We start from the raw sequence: 13193 nt of genomic DNA on the forward strand, positions 1-13193 counted from the left end.
GTTTATTATTCACAATACTGATAAAAAAAAAGAAATAATCCTTTTCCCACTTTTTTGTCATGTGGCTACAATCGTAAATGAAGATATTGAGGGCTCGCTGGATATCAGTCCAATGTAGCTCATGAAAAAGAGGGAGTGTATTTAAAGTTATCATGTGGTAGACCATTTTCTCACTCTCTCGGTCTCTCGTCTTCTCTCCGTCACACACTCACGCACACACACCACCCTGTAGCTGTTCCTCGGCGCATTTTCGTGAGTTTCGCATGTGTGTGTCTTTCCTCTCCTTGTTGGGAAGCGTCCTCTTCCGTGAATCCAAGGTTTAATGGCGGTCAAAACAAACGAGTTGTAAGGTGTAAGGTCTGGAAGTGGCACGTAACGTTGACGTCTTGATCAATAGTATTTTAATATGTATTTATAATATTTATATGGATTTGAAAGAGTGGGGGAAATCACTTTCTGTGTTTCTCATCTTTGTCTCCGCCTTTAGAGCCGCTGTCAGAGTGGCTGTTGGGATTGTTGTTGAGGTACATTTTGTCCATGGCTTTTATCGCCTCGGTTAGATAGTTCTGAATCGCGGTGAGAGCTGCGCACATGGCCGGGGTCCCGAATCCGTGCGAAATGAGACTGAAATGGGTCAAACAACTCTGAATCCCTGGCTCAAGAATAGGCTGTGGGCGAGAATTCCCCAAGGGCGAGCGGTCCTGGGAAAGCAGGTCTGTGAACTCTTTGCAGATTTGTCTAAAAAGAAGGACAAATGCAAACGCGTGAGCTGACGGCGTCATTCATTTAATTACACATGCAGATGTCAAGCTGGTTCCTTTTGGGGGGTCAGGCCTTGAGCCGGACCAAACTCAAGAAGTTGAAAAAATAATGCAATGGCAACGTCTGTCATGGGCACTGTCATCAGTGTCAGGGTTGGAGTTCCCCTGTGGCCTCTGTGTTACTTTTGACATCTGATTACACTGTCAAAACACGGCCATAGACGTGAACCAGGTTAAATAAGTTTATGTTCACATCAGTGGTAGACCAATTAGGGCTAAATACGGCTGTTGCCAAGACATATGATCGGCCAGCCAGTGAGGATACAGCAAGGTTAAATAATTATTATCATTGCTGTTATCATTATTATTATTGTGCTTCAAAAATGTGTCTCTTCTAGATAATGTTTGGGGCTATTTCAATGGTTGAGCACGTGTGTTTTTTTTCTGATGTCTCCACTGTAGGCAGCATGCATTTTAATTGGATGCTTGACTAGAGTCTACCACTGCGATTGTCTTGTGCCTCTATCAGCCTTTCAAAATGTTGTTATACACAAAATATTGACATGACAGTATCTAGAAACGTGCCCATGACAACTGTTAACATCTTGTGTTCTTTTTCTCCAATTTTGAAGTTGTGAGAAATGCAAGTATGAGACGAATGGCAAACATGGCAATAAGTCATTGAAAATCTGATATTTAAGTATGGAACTTACTTTGACGCCAAAAGCATGTTTTTTCTTTGGACTTGCTCATTTGGGTCGGAATGCTGACGGTTTACATATTCAGCTATTGCCTTGGCGGGGAACTCAGTCTCGCATACATAACCGAAATCCCTGGCAAGATGCACGGCTTCGCCTAAGAGGAAAAAAACGGGGTTGAGTGTGTAATATATTGCTCTAAATTACTGACATCAAATATGGACCAATTAACACTTCCACATAACACATTATTCATCTAATTAATGTGATTGGCCAAAGAAGGCCCTGCTCTGTGATGCATCAATTTCGATACACAGCACCTGCATCCTCAATAGCACAGTGGGATATAAAATAGTGTGGACACTTGAGTATGGCTGAATTCATTCTTCTGTTTATAAATCACCAAATATCAGAGAACGTCATAACATGATAACTGCAAATAATATGCGACAGTGGGCGTTAACCAAAAACAAAGCATTGATTCTTGATGTCCTTAAACAGTATAGGCTATTGGATGGTTAACAGATTGTCAAATTGAGAAAAAACTATTTCAAACGGCTACAGATAAATCTTACTCTTACATACTTTAGCCATGAGAATTAAAGGGTAATTCCACTGAAGTCGGCCTATTTTGTTGATTTTTTCTAGTCTTTGGTTTTAATTTCCTGAAACAGTTGGGTTTTAACTGCGGGGCTTCCTGCCATAAGCTTCAACTCCGGAAGAACGCATGCGCCAATTAGCATCAAAGTGCAAGTCCAGTAAACTCGTTTCCATAAAATGGAGCGGATCATAAACAATAACAGCACTTGAAAAACGCAGTGTCCCTTCACTAAATAACCGACTGCCATCGCGTCCCCAGCCCCCACCTCCTCCGCTTTATCACGAAGGAATCATACATTTCTTCAGGCTCATTACCATACAGCACCAAATTTCAATGAAGCACAATGAATATTGCATTCAGTCTTCGACTTTAATGATTAACAGGAACCAATGAACCGTCCCAAGCTTTCACCTTTAAAAACCCACAGCTCACAAATACCACCGCACTGAATAATAAGGTTCAACTTTGCAAGCAGAATGGATTAATTCTACAACAATGGCATCCTCAGACTGCAACATAATTAACTAATTTATTTTTCATAACAAGCTCACAACCCACAGGTCAGTTTTATTCCATTAAAACCCCACACGCTAAGCTACTATTAACTGTCTTGTGTAAGAAATAAAGTAGTAATAAATAGCATTCCTCCTCTTTTGCGCCGCCATCATAGTCATTATCTGTTACATCGGTGGTTAATCAGTCATCTGTCTAACCTCTACACAAATGCAGCCATTAAATAAGCAACCCATGATGCTACTAAGACAGTAAAAACAACAAGGACTAGCCATCTGGTGAAAAGTAGGCCATGTAAGCTATCATCCGACTCTAAAGAGTCTTGCAGGCCCACATTTCATCGCAATGCCTCAAATCTACCCACAGGTAAGTTAACTTCCCGCTCTCTAATCGCCCAAAGCTTCCGAAATCATTGTCATCCTTCTTTCTTTGAAACACACATATCCTTCATGCATTGTTGCTTGTAGGGCACACTCAATCCAAATTACACGGATGAACGCATATGCTGATTTGGAATGACCCCCATGTAACCGCTCAAAGCACCTGCCATCACGGGCACCGAACTCGTATCATTTACAGTTTTTCTTACCTTCCACGAGTGACGTCAGCAGGGTTACATTGGCAGCCTTGCGTCTACCTGCTGGTAGATTTAATCCGATTTTGTCCAATTTCTCTCGTAAGGATCTTCCTCCGTTCTTAGATTTGGCCCTGTGGAAAAAAACAAGGTTTTACGCCTGCCATTTTATCTCTCCAGAACTGCCAATAAGCCCCTGAACCAGGAATTAATCTGAAGATCTAGAGTTTTATATAATATTTAGGTGAATGTGTGAGTCAAAAGTTTTCTAGTTCTACCAGTAGGCCCAGTGGTTCTGGTCTCATTTATTTTCTCTGTGACGATATGTTAACTAATAAATAATACAGGCAACCAATTAAAAGGAAAATGTCAATGTTAGCCTTGTGCTTTATAACAGTAATAGCACCATGTGAGTACATGGAATGTGGCCTACTTCAGTTAAAATTCCGTTACAGGAGTTATTATTTGATTGTATTCTGATATAGGCCAAATTGTCCCGCAACTAGGATAGTCCTACTTACAATGCAGTCCAATTAATGTCTTAGAGACACAAATCTAATTGCAGTGATGTTTGAAGAAATAAAGGACTGCTTGAGACATGGGCTGCCATCTTGGTTTACGTTTAGGCACAGGGCAGTGGTTGCTGCAATGTAATTATGGATGGCATTTAGAGAATAAAAATCACGGTGGTCCAACTCACCTTCTCAACACCCCACCGAGCAGAGAGGCGTTGAGGCATTCAGGCGGAGAGAGGCGTCTCTGCACTTCCGCCACCGTGACCTTGTACTTTGATGTTGAACTGAGAAGAGATAGGCGACCCGGAACCGAACAGAACACTTCGTTTCCATTTACCACTCCACCAAATAGACCGTCCTTATTAAGAGGGACGGACGAGATGTTGTGGTTCTTAGATAAAGACACGGGTCCTGCAAAAAGTGAACATGGACATGGTTATAGAACTTCGCTTTAAACCAGGACGACAATCCACAAGATGAATTAAAACCCAGAAGCTCTGAGCAGCCAGATTGTGTAGCTCGAGTGTGTTGCCTACCCTCATCTCAGAACGCACGGAATCAAAGGCAATATAGTGTTATCGGAATGAAAACGCCGAATGAAAGAAATAGATTCGATAGCAGTGCCTTTTCATGCATCTTATGAATGTAACTGCTTGAATGTGCCCGGGGTAATGAAGTGGCCTACCCATCAAAATATTTAATATTATCCCAACCCCAAGCTAGGGGAATATGATGGCAAGAAGTGCATAGGATTGCTTTGAGTTTGACATTAACTGCAAGACCCACCAAGGGGCCACTGAATGAAGGAGACAACAATGCATATGTGAACAATATATGAGGCCCATGTATAATTTGTGTGAAGGTAATTAAAACGGTAACGAAATGATAAAAAATTAGTTGTTCAATAATTAATGGTAATAAAAATCGTCATCACTTATATTGGTTTGACGTTATTTTAACAGCATGATGCCGAGAAAGAACGCAGTGTGAAACTATTGGAACATTTTGTTTGCTTTACACAAGGAGGACATGGTTCAAAAGAATGCACTGAAGGTACTCATGCACGCACCCCCGTGCGCGCACGCGCTTGCACGCACACATTCACAACGCATATCCCACACAATCGTACGGACCAAAATATAGCATAGCGCGCGTTATTAAGGTGCAAGGGTTACCCCTTTGTGAGTGGTAACCGGAGACAAAGGCACAAGCCCTTTCGGATAGATCACTTGTGACATTAATAGCTCAGGGGAGGAAAATAGAGACAATAGCAGTTAAATGAACTCTTGAGATTACTAATATAAGAGCCAATTATCATGTTACTGTGCGAAGAGCATCTCTCAAGATTCACTTCCTTCACTTTCTAATTTGACCAGACATAAAAAGCTTCATGCAGCGAGATAGCCTTGTGTCGTTAAAACCAGGCCAGAAAAGATCACATTTTATACAATCAAATTCCTAGTCTGTGTGTTTCTTATTTTTATGAGAAACTATGCCTCTGAATCCACACATCTCCAAAAACGCAACGGGGATCAATGTAAATTGTGGCTTAGATGAGATGCCTTAAAGGATATGTACAGATGAGTATATAATTTCAGGGATTTGCTCATTGCGTTCCCCCCTAGTGTTATACATAGCTTACACTACTAAGAGCTGCCATTTTAGATTTAGTCCCGAAGCGTGGAGAGCAACAAAAGATAAAACAAGTGCTATCGCATTAACAGACTGTTATATAGGGCGCATCGTAGCAAGAGCTCGCTCCTCAAGGCTCATGCAAATTGATGGCGCTGTATTTCCGAGGCAACGGGCTCTAACTCAAGGCCTACAAATTAGCCAATTCCTTTGCAATGCAACAACGCATGAGCGCTACCAGTGACGGGCTGGGCTGTGCTGTGCTGTGTTGCCCTGGTTGTGGGATGAGGCACGGTATTTGGTAGAAAATTGCTTACCTTTCTTAATTACAGTCTGATCTGGGATGTGGAGGCCTTGATCTTCGACGTGCTGAAATACAAGACACAAGGCAAACATTAGTGGACGTGTGGAAATATTACAGAAATAACAACGACTTTCTGCATGGCACTTACAATCATATGAATGATAGTGTATTTAAATCAGAAGACTACCACACTTAAAGCAAAAGTAACTATACTAAACCTCCAGCGACTTCAATGCGAAATAACAAAAAAAATATTTTTCGTGGGTGCGAATGATTTAAATAATTGGGCTATATGGGTGGAACCCACGCAATAGAGAAAACAGTGAAAAATGTGATCAAAAAGTTTTTTTTTTTTTTACACAATAACACCTTGATTCCCCTCACTTGAAAAAAAATAATTCAACGTTTGTTTAATTTGTCAAAAAAGTCTACATGGATAGGCACGCTATTCAAGCAGGGACGGTCATGCTCATAAGTTACAGACTGCAAGATGCATCCACAAATCACGCCCAATAAATACATTGGTATAAGTTAAAAATCACAATTATTGCTGACCTTTGCAGGAATAATCATGGGAATTAATTCAACTAAACAGTTTGCATGTTCATCTGCCACTCATTGTTACAGATAACAAAAGTAACGTGGCCTTTATCAGTAAAACATGTAATGATGATTTGAAGTGGAAAGTGTGGAAGCTGAGTTTAGGGGGGGGGGAAGGATACAGTGAAATGCCACGTGTCTAAAAAAAACTGTGTATTTTGTGTTGTAGTCAGGTAGCATAAATTGTCATGGGTGTGATAGACTACTTGAAATAAATATCTTATTTTCTTTGTTTAATATTTTTTCATCATATATTGTCAAGCACAACCTACATATTTTATTCTACAATTTCAAAGTAACCTAATAATGCCAACAGATAATATCTCAATCAAAACTACAATAGACTACAAGGGGTTGTTGTTAATTTTCAGCCGTAATTTGCAAATAATGTGATGTTACTTAGTTGGCAAGGTGTCTTACCTGAACATCTTCTAAAGAATGAGGTATTCCATGGATGGAGATAGAATCAGAGAGTCCTGTGTCTAGTCCGTGTCCCGACGGAAGAAGCACTTCCCTCCGGTACTCCCTACACAGCTGATGGGGCAGGCCTCGGTGCTGGTGCAGCAAGCTGCTCTCTTGGCTCTGCCTCTGGCCTGGCCAGCCAGGGTGCTGGGGCTGGGGCTGGGCGTGCAGAGAGTTGATGGAGTAAGGGTCGTTGACGTGCGAGTAAGGGTCCTGAGACTGCGGGTAGATGGGCTGGTAGGGCGGAGGAAAGTACGGCGGCTGGAAGTCGGAGTTCGGGGTGTGGGAGAGCGGAGGGGCGCTGGAGTAAGGAGACTGGCCCACGCCTCCCAGCTGAGGTAGCCTGGCTGTCCCATTGCTGGTACCGTCGTGACGATCCTAGAGAAGAAAATAGGGACATTAGATTTTCTCTATTTGGACAATAACTCAATATTTAAGGCAAGTTTAAGTCCAACCCAGGCAGCAATGACTGTTGATCATCGGCGTTATAATAATAATAATTATAATAATAATACTTATAATAATATTAACTTCAAACTATTCCGTAGTTGCGTTATTATTTAAATGATTTAAGTTTATTTATGAGGATTTTCCCAGAAGATTTAGATAGTCTATTTTTCAAAACACGACATAAAATACGAAATAGGCGTACGCTGACAAAAGCAGTAGCCTAATGCAGAAAAACGATTTTCTTTCCTTGCCAAACAGATTTAACAAGAAATCGAGATTTTACAAAGCCTTAAGTGCAACACCAAGTCCACAGTCTTCACCTACAAATACAACTCACCATCGCGGAAAAACTGTGCACTAACATCTCTGAAGCTTTTCGGGCAGTTCAACACGAACGAATTTCTGAGAAAAACCGCTGACAAAACAACGAAAATAAACGTGCAAATAAAATAAACCCAGTGCGGATTCTAAAGCGAGGTGGTGGCGCCCAAACGTTCAGATATGCACAGCAAACGGACGATAATCCATCAGAATTGGGTAAAATTCCTCCTGTCCTTCATTTGCTGTGAAAATGCAGCGTTGTTCTCTTGCGGGTTATTGTTAAAGTTTCTTATATCCCTTTTTCCGTCTTCTTGCTCTGTCACTGAGCTGTTCCCTCGCTTGAGCTCATATTAGCAAAGAGCTTCCTCGTCCCTTGGACTCCTAATAGCAGATATTCATGACTATTAATATTACACGAATACTTAATAAGGGAAGAATGGTCGGAAATCGAGCGTGAAGCGAGGAAGCAACTCAAGGCAGAGTCTGCACTAAATGACGTCCATTGAATGAAGCATCAGTATATCTAATCAGAGATGGGGAGAGGGAGTGAGGGGGGGAGAGAGAGAGAGGGAGACAAAAAGAGGGACATTCTCTTGCGTCCGACGAATCAGAGAGGGGGGAACATTTTAAAAGGTTCGAGGGCAAGCAAAAGTGAAAGAAAGGCAGAATGACGGAGGCAACGTCGAAAGGAAGAGCTAAGGAAGGAAACAATGTTGATCTCAGATTTTTTTTATGAAAACCTAGCCAAGGCGAAGAGCACACTGGCTGGCATATTTTTAATGTTCATAAGGTGGCAGTCTACGCGCTCACTCCTAACGTTATTGTTTTTTTCTTTTTGTCCTTCCTGTCGTTCGCTCTCATTTTTACCTCAGCTTCAGACGTCTGGCGTTCCATGGCCCTGACGGTTTTCTCCAACAAATATATCCACGGCAACACAATTCCAAAGTCCACCGACCGAGCTTTTGGACACGTATTCTAAAGTTTGCATACGAATCCGCTGTCTCTCCGTACAAACACATGCACACATGCAAACACGCCGAGAGAAAAAACACCTCCCTTCTCAGGCTACAGACAAGCGATCATTTTTGGGTTAGGCTACCGGGCGTGAAACAGAAGTCTCCTTATTAAACAGAACTTCACAAAAACAGCCTTTTTCGACTGGCATTGGTATATTCACCGAACAGAAAAAACGAAGCACACAACCAAACACAGCGAGAAAAGCCTCGAGTTTCTTCACCGCTGACGGCGTGCCTCTTGCACTCTAAACGCGGGCGAAAACACGTTCAACTGGCTGCACCAGTCCGAAACAACTCCCAAATATTAGTGCCAAAACTTTCTATCCATGCACAAACCACATCAGTCAATGCGCGAAGTGTACACACCATCTAACGGGCTCAAAAGACATGGATAACTTAACACACTAAAATAAAAGGTACATTTAACAATAATTGTGTAGCCTATATATTAACACAAAAATGTATATATTTTAAAATATATATCTTTGACATCTGATATTACACAGACGCTTAATTCTGGCATGGCACGCAATTGTCAAAAATCTTAAAATTCTATTTTGAATTTAGTTTAATTTATTATCAAAGTATTTCGAAAATAATTTTGTTACATTAAAAATACACTCGTGTAATATATGATTTCTGGAATTTTTAAAACAAAGTGTAACATATCTAAACTAAATCATAATCAAATCAACATCATGCAAACATTTTTTTCCAGCTTTTTATTATTTTATTAATAGTGCTGTTCAATCTATGTAAACGTGCTAAAATGTTTGCATTTTCATGCAAAATTGTAAGAAAAGTCAGACTAAACTTCTTACCTCGCAGTCTTCGTATTTAATATTATCAGTTAATTTCCAAAGCATTTTCATCGGTTGTGAGTATATGAAGTGCGCCTGATCTTATTTTTACACAGTGAATAGCGCCCTGGACTGGATGGGGTTTTGGGTGAGCTCGCTCTCTCTTGCGCTCTCAGATCTCCCTCTAATGGTGGAAGAGAAAGGCTGGCGCGCTACTGTAATAACACTCGCATTCCTCATTAGCATATCAACAACCGCTTTGATTCCTCTTTGCCCAAAACCAATGGACAGCACAGGTACAAAACTGGGACGATACCTTGCTTGCCTCGGCTGTATATTTAACCTCCCACAAAACATATGCAGGTGTAATCACGTGTAGATATTAAGACTTTTTTTTCAATAACTTTTACACAAAAGTCTCCCAGACTACCGAGGCTGTGTTTTATTAAACTGGAATTCTATCTGACAACAAGTCGATGTCAGTAACATTCAAACATATGTTTCTTTTCCAGTGACTTAACTCTGCATTTAGACCATTGTTTTTTGTAACACATTTGATGAGAATGATATCGACACTGCAGCGTAAGGCTTTAAGATCTAATTAATACTTTCTCACGGAGAGCGTGCCACCTTATGCAAATACGCAGTCACTTGGTCGCCTTGAAATACTTTGTAGCCGGTCTTATTATCATAGACTGTTGTTTTAGTCCCATTGAGATCCGAAGTTTGAGAAGCAGTCCCTGTAATGTTATGCAAAATAGGCTTATTCTGCTGCCAGTGTAAGAGTCCATCGCCGACATGTAAGGGCACAATTTTAAAAATGTAAATAATTAACACAACAACATGGGTTGTTAAATTTGAATGAGCCTCTGGAGTAGTTAAGTTTAGCCCTTCTCGGCGGCGTCGCAAGCACCCCAGGTTGCGGGTCAAGAGACAGGTCGCCAAACTCCAAGGCGTTGGCCTACCTATGCCCACATTACCATTTTTGGTGGAGTAGCCCTAAACTAGTTGTCATTAATGAGAGGCGAGCGAGACAAGCCTGCAATGACAATGAACCCCGAGAAAGGTGCATTAAATCTCGATGGGTGTGTGGGTCTGTATGTGTCTGCTTTCGCTTTGTTGTTATTTGGTGGGGGTATGCAGGGCTGAAACTAGGCTGGAACAACCAACTCTCTCTCACCACGGATGAAACTTGTTTTAGGTGTTTCACACAACTTTAACATGTGAAAACGGGCTCTATAACAACGGATGTCAAAGCTAAAAGAAGCATCAAGGAGATTAAGAAAACATTTACTTTAACGTCCTAACATCACAAATGACATTTCAACATTGTATCTTTTCATACATAACGCCAGCCGTTTACATTCAGTCATTTAACTCAAAATCTTCTTTTCAACAGTTAGTTTGATGAAATACATTCGGATTAACCAAACTGTTGACAAATCTCGAATGAATGTCAGTGGGACATTGTCTGAAGCATTTCTCCACTAGTCTGATAGTTCGAAATCCCAGTCTTAAAATCGCGAATTACATTTTTTCCAATCATATCCCTCAGATCCCCCCTCTAGATTTAGACTAGCTGTCGTAGAGTGCATGTCATCTAGTCACGATTCCAACTGTGTTTTGCGCGACGTAGAAGGCCTTTAGCCCCTTATGTTGGTTTTGTTAAATGAGCATTGTAATAATAGGAAGCCAGAATATACACACAGTACTTTCTATGGCATTCAACTCAATTTTAATTGTATTCAAATATAATATTACATGTTCACCAAAGGAAAGTTTAAAACTCTTGCGTCACCGACCAATAGTTGAAATAAGTGCTATCGGTTTAAATTACATTTACTCTAAAACGCATTATGTTCACAGCATGTTGGGTATTGCCATAGAGAATCGGCACTGATTAGACAATGTGTAAAAGTTGTACCGTTCGGTCAACATAGACCGTTGTGTGAAAATGAAAAGGCACATACCTGCCAGTCCCCCATTTTGCCCATAACTGACATTTTTTGCCGTCGGTCTTGATATGTAGATCACACTGCGTGTTATCTCATTGAGCCTTCGGTCCTTAAGCCAATATCAGTTTTTACCTGGACTGGATGAGCTCACCTGGTCGTAAAAAAAGAATACCAGAAAGCCACCTGGTGGCGCATGCGCACTGCACCGGGTGTGTACACTATTTTACCTAGTTTAGAGACTACCTGAGGAGGTATAGGCTAGAAAGTCTCTCACATACGATCCCCTTTGGACATGTCCAGATGTTAATCCACTGTTTCATGCTGAAGTATACGTTTTCCTTCCCATAACCACATGGCACCTCTCCAAAATGCAGAAAAAGTAGGTTTGCCAGAAGAATTCAAGAGCCTACTCCGTGGTTAACAATGAAATAAATGTTTGTATTTGTGTGTGTTGGATTGTAAGCCCCAGCAAACCAACAAAAATCCATGGTATTATGTGTTTACACTTTGACTTGTAGAATTTAGAAATACACAATAGAAATACATGGAAAACAAGAAATACGTTTTTGTGCACATGTTTTTTTTTTGTTTCTTTTATTCGAGAAATTCAAAAATAAATAAAAAGTGAATAATGTCAACAACGTTTAAAGTATGTATATTTCGTTTCTGTCTTTCTCTTTCTCTCACAGACACTCGTACACAAAAAGAAACGCTTTGCATCATGCGCCGGTTATAAGTATTGGGTGATCAATAATTTATAATCTGTTTATTTTTAACAAACTTATAGGCTATGCGGGCCCCCTCAGGTCGAATTTAAATGAACTGAGATCCTAGCGAAAGGACTGGTTAGAAGAGCAACACGTGAATGCGTGGAGGTGAGAATAGGTTCAGAGGTCTTGATTTAAAAGACCACGAAACACCTACACTGCGCGCAAAGTTGTTTAACATTGTTCTTTACATCTTTTTTAATACAGATGTATTACAGATGAACATGAATCAGTTGCATCTTGATGAACAGCTTTAAGGCTGCTCGTCTGATCTGAAGTGGTTACAACTAATGTAAGGACACAAACATTGTATAGGTTTCCTGTTGCATCAAACATAACTTTATGAATGACGTTTATACAAACATACCAACACGAACATTTGAGCAATTATGCAATGGATAGAAAACCTGCTCCAAGTAATAACAATAGTCATTCTATGTAATATGAATAGCTAAAAACGCGCATTTAACTAAACGCCTTGTTTTCACTCATAACAGTTCTATACTATATTAGCATTGTACTGAATAACTTACTTTAGTGTTTGCTTACCAAGACAGTTACACCTAAAACTCACTGTGACCTCACACTTGGAGCATAATTGACGAGCTACGCATTCAGCTTTAACATGGGCTGATAATATTTTCATATTTTTTGTTGCATACTAAGAACCATGAATGAATGTTCTGAAATGACAAATAATCTAGTAAGTAGGCCCACCAAATGATTCTTAAGGCAAACGCAGACAGGTTATGTATTCTCTTTTTGTAAAAAGTTTTGTTATAAAACGACACCAATCAATATCCAATTTCTGGTTTATAATCTTAATTTTAAATATAAATCATGGGCTTTTCCAAAGAACAATAGGCAATCCAAACTTTGTTTTCGGGGAACCTAAACTGCTTTCTCAAAAGTGTAGTAGCCTACAGATATAGCCAGGTCAACAGCCTGGGCACGGTTAGGCGTATACGAGTGTATTCAAATTAATATAATTTGGCACGATGCATCACCACGATCATTGCTTCTCTGGCGCCATCTTTCGTTTTCTAACTCCTACGGCCTACTAACTGCGGTTGAATAGTGCTGGCAGTATCGAGGTAATCCATTGAATTTTGTGCAGCATTATCATCAGTAGGGAGACGTATGCATTTCCTAATTAAACCGTATAGGATTATGTGATGGCATAAACCCATCGAGCTATAACTTATAACGCCCTGGGCATCAACA

At 40.4% G+C, this 13193-nt stretch overlaps 1 protein-coding gene across 3 annotated transcripts; it reads right to left on the reverse strand.

Annotated features, from left to right (window-relative positions):
• Positions 1–449: 449 nt before the first annotated feature.
• tfap2a (transcription factor AP-2 alpha) lies at positions 450–11250 on the reverse strand (the record flags this gene model as incomplete). 3 transcript variants are annotated; one of them, XM_080854828.1, is made up of 7 exons in its annotated part: positions 450–738; positions 1475–1616; positions 3163–3281; positions 3848–4073; positions 5612–5663; positions 6619–7038; positions 11218–11250. In XM_080854828.1, the coding sequence occupies 7 exons, from the start codon at positions 11248–11250 to the stop codon at positions 450–452; spliced, it is 1281 nt and encodes a 426-aa protein (XP_080710954.1). The 3 variants fall into 3 exon arrangements, with proteins under 3 accessions (XP_080710954.1, XP_080710953.1, XP_080710952.1); XM_080854827.1 differs by lacking the exon at positions 11218–11250 and adding an exon at positions 9269–9319; XM_080854826.1 differs by lacking the exon at positions 11218–11250 and adding an exon at positions 7448–7474.
• Positions 11251–13193: the final 1943 nt, after the last annotated feature.

The sequence above is a fragment of the Sprattus sprattus genome (genome assembly GCF_963457725.1).
Source record: "Sprattus sprattus genome assembly, chromosome: 17".
In the NCBI taxonomy this organism is placed as follows: domain Eukaryota; kingdom Metazoa; phylum Chordata; class Actinopteri; order Clupeiformes; family Clupeidae; genus Sprattus; species Sprattus sprattus.